This window comes from Littorina saxatilis, linkage group LG2 (assembly GCF_037325665.1).
Source record: "Littorina saxatilis isolate snail1 linkage group LG2, US_GU_Lsax_2.0, whole genome shotgun sequence".
NCBI classification, from domain to species: Eukaryota; Metazoa; Mollusca; class Gastropoda; order Littorinimorpha; family Littorinidae; genus Littorina; species Littorina saxatilis.
Window position 1 is genome coordinate 104,085,610 of NC_090246.1, and position 13,278 is coordinate 104,098,887.

The 13,278-nt window shown below is 46.0% G+C and overlaps 1 protein-coding gene across 2 annotated transcripts in view; it reads right to left on the bottom strand.

Annotated features, from left to right (window-relative positions):
• The window catches only part of LOC138960415 (cilia- and flagella-associated protein 65-like), a 131,491-nt gene that overhangs the window by 102,226 nt on the left and 15,987 nt on the right, over window positions 1-13,278 (bottom strand). For both annotated transcript variants that reach the window (XM_070332324.1, XM_070332323.1), the window contains exons 5-6: window positions 7,323-7,437; window positions 1,210-1,294 (exon numbers count right to left, since the gene is read on the bottom strand). In XM_070332324.1, coding sequence (XP_070188425.1) covers window positions 1,210-1,294; window positions 7,323-7,437 — 200 coding nt within the window. The remainder of the gene's footprint in view (window positions 1-1,209; window positions 1,295-7,322; window positions 7,438-13,278) is intronic.

Here is a 13,278-nt window from a genome sequence, read left to right on the forward strand (position 1 = left end):
TCGTCATAGGATTGTTCCCTTGGGTCCAAAAAAATTATGACTTTGCATGTCTTTAGAAAAATGATTGATACACACACTGCTAAAGTTTTATGTGCGTGTAAGCACTGACGCAAATTTGCTGGACCAGTAAACACGCTACATATTTAAGCGATGATTCTGGTGCCACAGCGATGCCCAGCCAAGCGTGACCGTAGCATGTTTTAAGAGGCACGCAGCGATAACAGCTGTAAGCGCGAAACAGCGTGAACGTTTCATTTTTTCCTCATGTGTTTGCATGACTAGCAAATTAACGCCAGCAGCTACACACAAATGAAACTTAGACAGAATCTGTATCAATCATTTATCTGTAGATATGCAAAGTCATGAATTTTTTGGATACAAGTGAATAATCCTATGACAAGTTAAACAACATTTTCCGAAACATTGCGTCACATCTGGATAAATAACCTTAACGATCCAAACTTTCGCACGAAGTATATCTAGTATGTTGGTAAAATATTCTGAAAGTTTCAAAGCAATCCACCAAGTCATTGCTAAAATGTAGCGCTTTTTGACATGATACCCATAAAAATTGACGTAAAACGTTCCGGTTTTGACCGCTCTTGCGATCGACACCTGCATAAGTAGGAATAGCATAGCACGCGAAATACACAAGGTAGCAAAACAAAATAATCTGTTCAGGGTAGATAATTGGTTTGACTTTCTTCTCGTATGTCAAAGTTGCAAAGTTTTGCCTATTGTGATTTTTTGTCGATTTTTCATTCGGCTCTTCCGTTATTGTCTGGTCGATTTTGAGGGTACCCTTACTTGAGCGGCAGTCACGTGATCCCTGTAAAAGAAATATTTAATCCAAAAGGTTATCCTGAAGGTTAAGTGAACGGCCTTCGATCTCTCGCATATACAGTTTTAATTAAATGACACAGGAATTAATGCTTTAATTTGGGTTTGAAATTTGTTGCAATAATTTTTTGGCCAACTTTATTTACCGTTCACAGGGCAAACATTTTATTTTGTAAAAGCTTGGTCAGTGAATGGCAAGCAGCAAGAAATGATTGTAAAAGTGAAAAGTATGAAAGAAATAAAGAACATGTAGGGCATTCTACCTTTTTCTAAACAAGTAGAACTTCAACCAAGGTAACATACACCAACTTGAAACGCCACTGAAAAAGTTGCTCTTGTATTACTCTTAAAACTGTGATTAAGACTCACCGATCCCCTTCATGGTGACCGTGACAGCCTGCTTCTTCTCCATGTCAAAGCGACACACTGCATCCAGCTCATACACTGTGGCTATCTGTAAGAGACAAATGTTCCAATAATGTTGATGCTCAATGGAGAAGAAGCAGGCAGGGCGGGGATATAGCTCAGTTGGTAGCGCGCTGGATTTGTATTCATTTGGCCGCTGTCAGCGTGAGTTCGATCCCAGGTTCGGCGGAAATTTATTTCACAGAGTCAACTTTGTGTGCAGACTCTCTTTGGTGTCCGAACCTCCCCCCGTGTACACTACATTGGGTGTGCACGTTAAAGATCCCACGATTGACAAAAGGGTCTTTCCTGGCAAAATTGCTTAGGCACAGTTAATAATTGTCTACCTATACCCGTGTGACTTGGAATAATAGGCCGTGAAAGGTAAATATGCGCCGAAATGGCTGCAATCTACTGGCCGTATAAAATTTCATCTCACACGGCATCACTGCAGAGCGCCTAGAACTGTACCCACAGAATATGCGCGATATAAGACTCATTGATTGATTGATTGATTAATGACAACAGATCCCACATATGCACACACACACAGACATATAAGTCCATGGTTCCAATTTGGCACATTTGTAGCATGTACCAAATACGTACTAAACAGTGTACTAATTATGCGCTACATGTAGCACATTTGTGGTATACTAGATTTCGGTAAGGGTATCCACGCACGCAAGCATTCACGCACACACACTCTCCCCCACTCTCTCTCCCCCACTCTCTCTCCCCCATTCTCTCTCCCCCACTCTCTCTCCCCCACTCTCTCTCCCCCATTCTCTCTCCCCCACTCTCTCTCCATCTCCATTCTCTCTCCCCCATTCTCTCTCCCCCACTCTCTCTCCCCCACTCTCTCTCCCCCACTCTCTCTCCCCCACTCTCTTTCCCCCACTCTCTCTCCCCCACTCTCTCTCCCCCACTCTCTCTCCCCCACTCTCTCTCCCCCACTCTCTCTCCCCACTCTCTCTCCATCTCCATTCTCTCTCCCCCACTCTCTCTCCCCCACTCTCTCTCCCCCACTCTCTCTCCCCCATTCTCTCTCCCCCACTCTCTCTCCATCTCCATTCTCTCTCCCCCACTCTCTCTCCCCCACTCTCTCTCCCCCACTCTCTCTCCCCCATTCTCTCTCCATCCCCATTCTCTCTCCCCCACTCTCTCTCCCCCACTCTCTCTCCCCCACTCTCTCTCCCCCACTCTCTCTCCCCCACTCTCTCTCCATCTCCATTCTCTCTCCCCCACTCTCTCTCCCCCACTCTCTCTCCCCCACTCTCTCTCCCCCATTCTCTCTCCCCCACTCTCTCTCCCCCATTCTCTCTCCCCCACTCTCTCTCCCCCACTCTCTCTCCATCTCCATTCTCTCTCCCCCACTTTCTCTCCATCTCCATTCTCTCTCCCCCACTCTCTCTCCCCCACTCTCTCTCCATCTCCACTCTCTCTCCCCCACTCTCTCTCCATCTCAATTCTCTCTCCCCCACTCTCTCTCCCCCACTCTCTCTCCCCCACTCTCTCTCCCCCACTCTCTCTCCCCCACTCTCTCTCCCCCACTCTCTCTCCATCTCCATTCTCTCTCCCCCACTCTCTCTCCCCCACTCTCTCTCCCCCACTCTCTCTCCCCCACTCTCTCTCCATCTCCATTCTCTCTCCCCCACTCTCTCTGCCCCACTCTCTCTCCCCCACTCTCTCTCCATCTCCATTCTCTCTCCCCCACTCTCTCTCCCCCACTCTCTCTCCCCCACTCTCTCTCCATCTCCATTCTCTCTCCCCCACTCTCTCTCCCCCATTCTCTCTCCCCCACTCTCTCTCCCCCACTCTCTCTCCATCTCCATTCTCTCTCCCCCACTCTCTCTCCATCTCCATTCTCTCTCCCCCATTCTCTCTCCCCCACTCTCTCTCCCCCACTCTCTCTCCCCCACTCTCTCTCCCCCACTCTCTCTCCCCCATTCTCTCTCTCCATCTCCATTCTCTCTCCCCCACTCTCTCTCCATCTCCATTCTCTCTCCCCCACTCTCTCTCCCCCACTCTCTCTCCCCCACTCTCTCTCCCCCACTCTCTCTCCATCTCCATTCTCTCTCCCCCACTCTCTCTCCATCTCCATTCTCTCTCCATCTCCATTCTCTCTCCCCCACTCTCTCTCCCCCACTCTCTCTCCCCCACTCTCTCTCCCCCACTCTCTCTCCCCCACTCTCTCTCCCCCACTCTCTCTCCCCCACTCTCTCTCCATCTCCATTCTCTCTCCCCCACTCTCTCTCCATCTCCATCCCCCACTCTCTCTCCCCCACTCTCTCTCCCCCACTCTCTCTCCCCCACTCTCTCTCCCCCATTCTCTCTCCCCCACTCTCTCTCGCCCACTCTCTCTCCATCTCCATTCTCTCTCCCCCACTCTCTCTCCCCCACTCTCTCTCCATCTCCATTCTCTCTCCCCCACTCTCTCTCCCCCATTCTCTCTCCCCCACTCTCTCTCCCCCACTCTCTCTCCCCCACTCTCTCTCCCCCACTCTCTCTCCCCCACTCTCTCCCCATCTCCATTCTCTCTCCCCCACCCTCTCTCCCCCACCCTCTCTCTCTCACTCTCTCTCCCCCACTCTCTCTCCATCTCCATTCTCTCTCCCCCATTCTCTCTCCCCCACTCTCTCTCCCCCATTCTCTCTCCCCCACTCTCTCTCCCCCACTCTCTCTCCCCCACTCTCTCTCCATCTCCATTCTCTCTCCCCCATTCTCTCTCCCCCATTCTCTCTCCCCCACTCTCTCTCCCCCATTCTCTCTCCCCCACTCTCTCTCCATCTCCATTCTCTCTCCCCCATTCTCTCTCCCCCACTCTCTCTCCCCCATTCTCTCTCCCCCACTCTCTCTCCTCCACTCTCTCTCCCCCACTCTCTCTCCATCTCCATTCTCTCTCCCCTACTCTCTCTCCCCCACTCTCTCTCCCCCACTCTCTCTCCATCTCCATTCTCTCTCCCCCATTCTCTCTCCCCCACTCTCTCTCCCCCATTCTCTCTCCCCCACTCTCTCTCCCCCACTCTCTCTCCCCCACTCTCTCTCCCCCACTCTCTCTCCATCTCCATTCTCTCTCCCCCACTCTCTCTCCCCCACTCTCTCTCCCCCACTCTCTCTCCCCCACTCTCTCTCCATCTCCATTCTCTCTCCCCCACTCTCTCTCCATCTCCATTCTCTCTCCCCCACTCTCTCTCCCCCACTCTCTCTCCCCCACTCTCTCTCCCCCACTCTCTCTCCATCTCCATTCTCTCTCCCCCACTCTCTCTCCATCTCCATTCTCTCTCCCCCACTCTCTCTCCCCCACTCTCAAGGCGTATAAAATGCTGAAATATCTCCATGAACAAAATAAGAAAACATGGGCCTCCTCGATCTGTTACACTCTGTACATGTACGGTTTTGATGAAGTATGGGAAAACCAAGGTGTTGGCGATGAGAGGGCGTTCCTAACAGCATTTAAAGAAACACTTATTTCATCCTACAAGCAAACCTGGCTTGAAAATGTACAAGGAAGTGAACGTTTCTCTCTGTACAGAACCTTCAAATCAACCCTAAGATTATCCAACTATTTAAGTGATTTGAAACATATTAAAGCTAGAAATCTTCTGATTAGACTTAGATTGGGAGTATCTCCTCTGAAAGTGCATCGATTTCGCTTTAATTTAAATGCAACCTCCGCTGATTTATCTTGTCCATTTTGTTGTAGCAGTGTTGAAGATGAAGTCCACTTTGTTTTAGTATGCCCTAAATATGCTGAGTTAAGAGAATATTATATTCCACGAAAATACACTAGAATCCCATCATTGTTTAAATTAACCATGCTGTTTTCAAACACTAGTAAGCCGCTATTGCTACGTTTTTCTACATTTGTCATGAAGGCGCTTTCCATTCGTAATCCATAATCCGTAAACGAAACAGGGCGATACAAGTAGGATGTTCTTGTTTTTGTTCAATATGTGCATTTGTATGCTGTTGCTTGAGATGTGCTCATCTCCATGAAAAGGGCCCAAGGCCTACTCATTAAAATATTCAGACTTCAGACTTCAGACTTCTCTCCCCCACTCTCTCTCCCCCATTCTCTCTCCCCCACTCTCTCTCCCCCACTCTCTCTCCATCTCCACTCTCTCTCCCCCACTCTCTCTCCCCCACTCTCTCTTCCCCCACTCTCTCTCCCCCATTCTCTCTCCCCAACTCTCTCTCCCCCACTCTCTCTCCCCCACTTTCTCTCCATCTCCATTCTCTCTCCCCCTCTCTCTCTCCCCCACTCTCTCTCCCCAACTCTCTCTTCCCCCACTCTCTCTCCCCCATTCTCTCTCCCCAACTCTCTCTCCCCCACTCTCTCTCCCCACTCTCTCTCCATCTCCATTCTCTCTCCCCCACTCTCCATCTCCATTCTCTCTCCCCCACTCTCTCTCCCCCATTCTCTCTCCCCCACTCTCTCTCCCCCACTCTCTCTCCCCCACTCTCTCTCCATCTCCATTCTCTCTCCCCCACTCTCCATCTCCATTCTCTCTCCCCCACTCTCTCTCCCCCATTCTCTCTCCCCCACTCTCTCTCCCCCACTCTCTCTCCCCCACTCTCTCTCCATCTCCATTCTCTCTCCCCCACTCTCTCTCCCCCACTCTCTCTCTCCCCCATTCTATCTCCCCCACTCTCTCTCCCCCACTCTCTCTCCCCCACTCTCTCTCCATCTCCATTCTCTCTCCCCCACTCTCTCTCCCCCACTCTCTCTCCCCTACTCTCTCTCCCCCACTCTCTCTCCCCCACTCTCTCTCCCCCACTCTCTCTCCATCTCCATTCTCTCTCCCCCACTCTCTCTCCCCCACTCTCTCTCCCCTACTCTCTCTCCCCCACTCTCTCTCCCCCATTCTCTCTCCCCCACTCTCTCTCCCCCATTCTCTCTCCCCCACTCTCTCTCCCTCACTCTCTCTCCCCCACTCTCTCTCCCCCACTCTCTCTCCATCTCCATTCTCTCTCCCCCACTCTCTCTCCATCTCCATTCTCTCTCCCCCACTCTCTCTCCCCCATTCTCTCTCCCCCACTCTCTCTCCCCCACTCTCTCTCCCCCACTCTCTCTCCATCTCCATTCTCTCTCCCCCACTCTCTCTCCCCCACTCTCTCTCCCCCACTCTCCCCCATTCTCTCTCCCCCACTCTCTCTCCCCCATTCTCTCTCCCCCACTCTCTCTCCCCCACTCTCTCTCCACCCACTCTCTCTCCCCCATTCTCTCTCCCCTACTCTCTCTCCCCCACTCTCTCTCCCCCATTCTCTCTCCCCCACTCTCTCTCCCCCATTCTCTCTCCCCCACTCTCTCTCCCTCACTCTCTCTCCCCCACTCTCTCTCCCCCACTCTCCATCTCCATTCTCTCTCCCCCACTCTCTCTCCCCCACTCTCTCTCCCCCACTCTCTCTCCATCTCCATTCTCTCTCCCCCACTCTCTCTCCCCCATTCTCTCTCCCCCACTCTCTCTCCCCCACTCTCTCTCCCCCACTCTCTCTCCATCTCCATTCTCTCTCCCCCACTCTCTCTCCCCCATTCTCTCTCCCCCACTCTCTCTCCCCCATTCTCTCTCCCCCACTCTCTCTCCCCCACTCTCTCTCCCCCATTCTCTCTCCCCCACTCTCTCTCCCCCACTCTCTCTCCCCCACTCTCTCCCCCACTCTCTCTCCCCCACTCTCTCTCCCCCACTCTCTCTCCCCCACTCTCTCTCCCCCATTCTCTCTCCCCCACTCTCTCTCCATCTCCATTCTCTCTCTCCTCCACTCTCTCCCCCACTCTCTCTCCCCCACTCTCTCTCCCCCACTCTCTCTCCCCCACTCTCTCTCCCCCACTCCCTCTCCATCTCCATTCTCCTATACCCTTTCTCTTCCACACAAGCAAGTATTTTTAACTGTACTCACAGAAGGAAGTACGTCATGAATGGTCAAAGATCTTACCTCAGGTCTGAAGGTAGCAGTGAACTGTACTCTCAGAAGGAAGTACGTCATGAATGGTCAAAGATCTTACCTCAGGTCTGAAGGTAGCAGTGAACTGTACTCTCAGAAGGAAGTACGTCATGAATGGTCAAAGATCTTACCTCAGGTCTGAAGGTAGCAGTGAACTGGAAAGAAGCACGGAACTTGATGAAGGCATCTGACGGCTCAATAGTGAAAGGTCCCTTTGTCTGCCATTCCACTGTGGTGTCCAGGTCACTGTACATTGTTAAAACAGTCACTGTCATACTGATTTTTACAATTAGATCTAGATCTTTCGTCTGTCTTTCCCGCACACTCCTTCTCCTGATAACGGTTTGGCTAACCATCTAAGATCTGGCAAGGCTTTTACATGGAATAAGACCATGCCTCAATTTGGACACATGCACAAAAATCAACATATAAAGTGCACCAACACACTAGATATACAGTGGAACCCCCCTTTAAGACATATAAAGTGCACCAACACACTAGATATACAGTGGAACCCCCCTTTAAGACATATAAAGTGCACCAACACACTAGATATACAGTGGAACCCCCCTTTAAGACATATAAAGTGCATCAACACACTAGATATACAGTGGAACCCCCTTTAAGACAAATACAGTGCATCAACACACTAGATATACAGAGGAACCCCCCTTTAAGACATATAAAGTGCACCAACACACTAGATATACGGTGGAACCCCCCTTTAAGACATATAAAGTGCACCAACACACTAGAAACTATCGATAATGTAACGGATGGTGGTTATTTTAATACTTTCAAAGCACTGATGAAAAATAGGCTACAAGACCAATTTGTCCAAACCTGGCATTCAGAAATAAATAACAATGAGTTTTATTATAATTATAGAATGTATAAAGAGAATTTTGAGTTTGAAAAGTACTTGTCCATCCTGCCGGTTAATTTAGCAAACGCTGTTTTAAAATTTAGAACACTGAATCATAAATTGCCTATACAAAAAGGTAGGACTCTTAGTATTCCCAGACAAGACAGAATCTGTCACAAATGTTCATCAGGTGACCTTGGGGACGAGTTCCATTATATTTTTGTATGTCCTTTTTTTACCAATTATAGAAAACAGTTGTTACGGTGCTATTATTATGCCCGCCCCAATTCAGTTAAATTCAGAGAGCTTTTTTCCACTACAAAAAAGAGTTTATTGCTAAAACTCGCAAAGTTCATGACACTTGTCATGGACTGTTTGAGAAGCGAGTAAAATTTAATTCTCTTTTAGCTTTATACTCCGTTATCTGTTTTGTGTTGTTTGTAATAGTATTTTTGTCCTTATGTTAACTCACCCATCACCCCCCCCCCCTCCCCCTTCTCCCCATTTCCCATAGTAAAGAAATGTATGTAATTACTTTGTGTGTTTTATTATTATTATTATTATTATTATTATTATTATTATTATTATTATTATTATTATTATTATTTATTATTATTATTGTTGAATTGTTTCTTGTATTGTTTTTGCTCTCCCTCACCCCTCAACTCCCTTTTCTGTACATAGCCTGATTTCTTTTTGTTTTAGTTCCTTTTATTTGGTGTTGAATGAAATGTGTTTTTATTGTGTTTTTTAATTTTCCATGTACCCTCACGGGGTTTTATCGGAATAAAACTTGACTTGACTTGACTTGAGATATACAGTGGAACCCCCCTTTAAGACATATAAAGTGCATCAACACACTGGATATACAGTGGAACCCCCCTTTAAGACATATAAAGTGCACCAACACACTAGATATACAGTGGAACCCCCCTTTAAGACATATAAAGTGCATCAACACACTAGATATACAGTGGAACCCCCCTTTAAGACATATAAAGTGCACCAACACACTAGATATACAGTGGAACCCCCCTTTAAGACATATAAAGTGCACCAACACACTAGATATACAGTGGAACCCCCCTTTTAAGACATATAAAGTGCATCAACACACTAGATATACAGTGGAACCCCCCTTTAAGACATATAAAGTGCACCAACACACTAGATATACAGTGGAACCCCCTTTAAGACATATACAGTGCATCAACACACTAGATATACAGTGGAACCCCCTTTAAGACATATACAGTGCACCAACACACTAGATATACAGTGGAACCCCCTTTAAGACATATAAAGTGCACCAACACACTAGATATACAGTGGAACCCCCCTTTAAGACATATAAAGTGCATCAACACACTAGATATACAGTGGAACCCCCTTTAAGACATATAAAGTGCACCAACACACTAGATATACAGTGGAACCCCCCTTTAAGACATATAAAGTGCATCAACACACTAGATATACAGTGGAACCCCCCTTTAAGACATATAAAGTGCACCAACACACTAGATATACAGTGGAACCCCCTTTAAGACATATAAAGTGCATCAACACACTAGATATACAGTGGAACCCCCCTTTAAGACATATAAAGTGCATCAACACACTAGATATACAGTGGAACCCCCCTTTAAGACAAATACAGTGCATCAACACACTAGATATACAGTGGAACCCCCCTTTAAGACATATAAAGTGCATCAACACACTAGATATACAGTGGAACCCCCCTTTAAGACATATAAAGTGCATCAACACACTAGATATACAGTGGAACCCCCCTTTAAGACATATAAAGTGCATCAACACACTAGATATACGGTGGAACCCCCCTTTAAGACATATACAGTGCACCAACACACTAGATATACAGTGGAACCCCCTTTAAGACATATAAAGTGCACCAACACACTAGATATACAGTGGAACCCCCCTTTAAGACATATAAAGTGCACCAACACACTAGATATACAGTGGAACCCCCTTTAAGACAAATACAGTGCATCAACACACTAGATATACGGTGGAACCCCCTTTAAGACATATAAAGTGCACCAACACACTAGATATACAGTGGAACCCCCCTTTAAGACATATAAAGTGCACCAACACACTAGATATACGGTGGAACCCCCTTTAAGACATATAAAGTGCACCAACACACTAGATATACAGTGGAACCCCCCTTTAAGACATATAAAGTGCATCAACACACTAGATATACAGTGGAACCCCCTTTAAGACAAATACAGTGCATCAACACACTAGATATACAGTGGAACCCCCCTTTAAGACATATAAAGTGCATCAACACACTAGATATACGGTGGAACCCCCTTTAAGACATATAAAGTGCACCAACACACTAGATATACAGTGGAACCCCCCTTTAAGACATATAAAGTGCATCAACACACTAGATATACGGTGGAACCCCCCTTTAAGACATATAAAGTGCATCAACACACTAGATATACAGTGGAACCCCCCTTTAAGACATATAAAGTGCATCAACACACTAGATATACAGTGGAACCCCCCTTTAAGACATATAAAGTGCACCAACACACTAGATATACAGTGGAACCCCCCTTTAAGACATATAAAGTGCATCAACACACTAGATATACAGTGGAACCCCCCTTTAAGACATATAAAGTGCATCAACACACTAGATATACAGTGGAACCCCCCTTTAAGACATATAAAGTGCACCAACACACTAGATATACAGTGGAACCCCCCTTTAAGACATATACAGTGCACCAACACACTAGATATACAGTGGAACCCCCCTTTAAGACATATAAAGTGCACCAACACACTAGATATACAGTGGAACCCCCCTTTAAGACATATAAAGTGCATCAACACACTAGATATACAGTGGAACCCCCTTTAAGACATATACAGTGCACCAACACACTAGATATACAGTGGAACCCCCCTTTAAGACATATAAAGTGCACCAACACACTAGATATACAGTGGAACCCCCCTTTAAGACATATAAAGTGCATCAACACACTAGATATACAGTGGAACCCCCCTTTAAGACATATAAAGTGCACCAACACACTAGATATACAGTGGAACCCCCCTTTAAGACATATAAAGTGCATCAACACACTAGATATACAGTGGAACCCCCCTTTAAGACATATAAAGTGCACCAACACACTAGATATACAGTGGAACCCCCCTTTAAGACATATAAAGTGCACCAACACACTAGATATACAGTGGAACCCCCCTTTAAGACATATAAAGTGCATCAACACACTAGATATACAGTGGAACCCCCCTTTAAGACATATAAAGTGCATCAACACACTAGATATACGGTGGAACCCCCCTTTAAGACATATAAAGTGCATCAACACACTAGATATACAGTGGAACCCCCCTTTAAGACATATAAAGTGCACCAACACACTAGATATACAGTGGAACCCCCCTTTAAGACATATAAAGTGCACCAACACACTAGATATACAGTGGAACCCCCCTTTAAGATATATAAAGTGCATCAACACACTAGATATACAGTGGAACCCCCCTTTAAGACATATAAAATGCATCAACACACTAGATATACAGTGGAACCCCCCTTTAAGACATATAAAGTGCATCAACACACTAGATATACAGTGGAACCCCCCTTTAAGACATATAAAGTGCATCAACACACTAGATATACAGTGGAACCCCCTTTAAGACATATAAAGTGCATCAACACACTAGATATACAGTGGAACCCTCCTTTAAGACATATAAAGTGCACCAACACACTAGATATACAGTGGAACCCCCCTTTAAGACATATAAAGTGCACCAACACACTAGATATACAGTGGAACCCCCCTTTTAAGACATATAAAGTGCATCAACACACTAGATATACAGTGGAACCCCCCTTTAAGACATATAAAGTGCATCAACACACTAGATATACAGTGGAACCCCCCTTTAAGACATATAAAGTGCACCAACACACTAGATATACAGTGGAACTCCCCTTTAAGACATATACAGTGCATCAACACACTAGATATACAGTGGAACCCCCCTTTAAGACATATAAAGTGCATCAACACACTAGATATACAGTGGAACCCCCCTTTAAGACATATAAAGTGCATCAACACACTAGATATACAGTGGAACCCCCCTTTAAGACATATAAAGTGCATCAACACACTAGATATACAGTGGAACCCCCTTTAAGACATATAAAGTGCATCAACACACTAGATATACAGTGGAACTCCCCTTTAAGACATATAAAGTGCATCAACACACTAGATATACAGTGGAACCCTCCTTTAAGACATATAAAGTGCACCAACACACTAGATATACAGTGGAACCCCCCTTTAAGACATATAAAGTGCACCAACACACTAGATATACAGTGGAACCCCCCTTTAAGACATATAAAGTGCACCAACACACTAGATATACAGTGGAACCCCCCTTTAAGACATATAAAGTGCATCAACACACTAGATATACAGTGGAACCCCCCTTTAAGACATATAAAGTGCACCAACACACTAGATATACAGTGGAACCCTCCTTTAAGACATATAAAGTGCATCAACACACTAGATATACAGTGGAACCCCCCTTTAAGACATATAAAGTGCATCAACACACTAGATATACGGTGGAACCCCCCTTTAAGACATATAAAGTGCATCAACACACTAGATATACAGTGGAACCCCCCTTTAAGACATATAAAGTGCATCAACACACTAGATATACAGTGGAACCCCCCTTTAAGACATATAAAGTGCATCAACACACTAGATATACAGTGGAACCCCCCTTTAAGACATATAAAGTGCATCAACACACTAGATATACAGTGGAACCCCCCTTTAAGACATATAAAGTGCACCAACACACTAGATATACAGTGGAACCCCCCTTTAAGACATATAAAGTGCATCAACACACTAGATATACAGTGGAACCCCCCTTTAAGACATATACAGTGCACCAACACACTAGATATACAGTGGAACCCCCCTTTAAGACATATAAAGTGCATCAACACACTAGATATACAGTGGAACCCCCCTTTAAGACATATAAAGTGCACCAACACACTAGATATACAGTGGAACCCCCCTTTAAGACATATAAAGTGCATCAACACACTAGATATACAGTGGAACACCCCTTTAAGACATATAAAG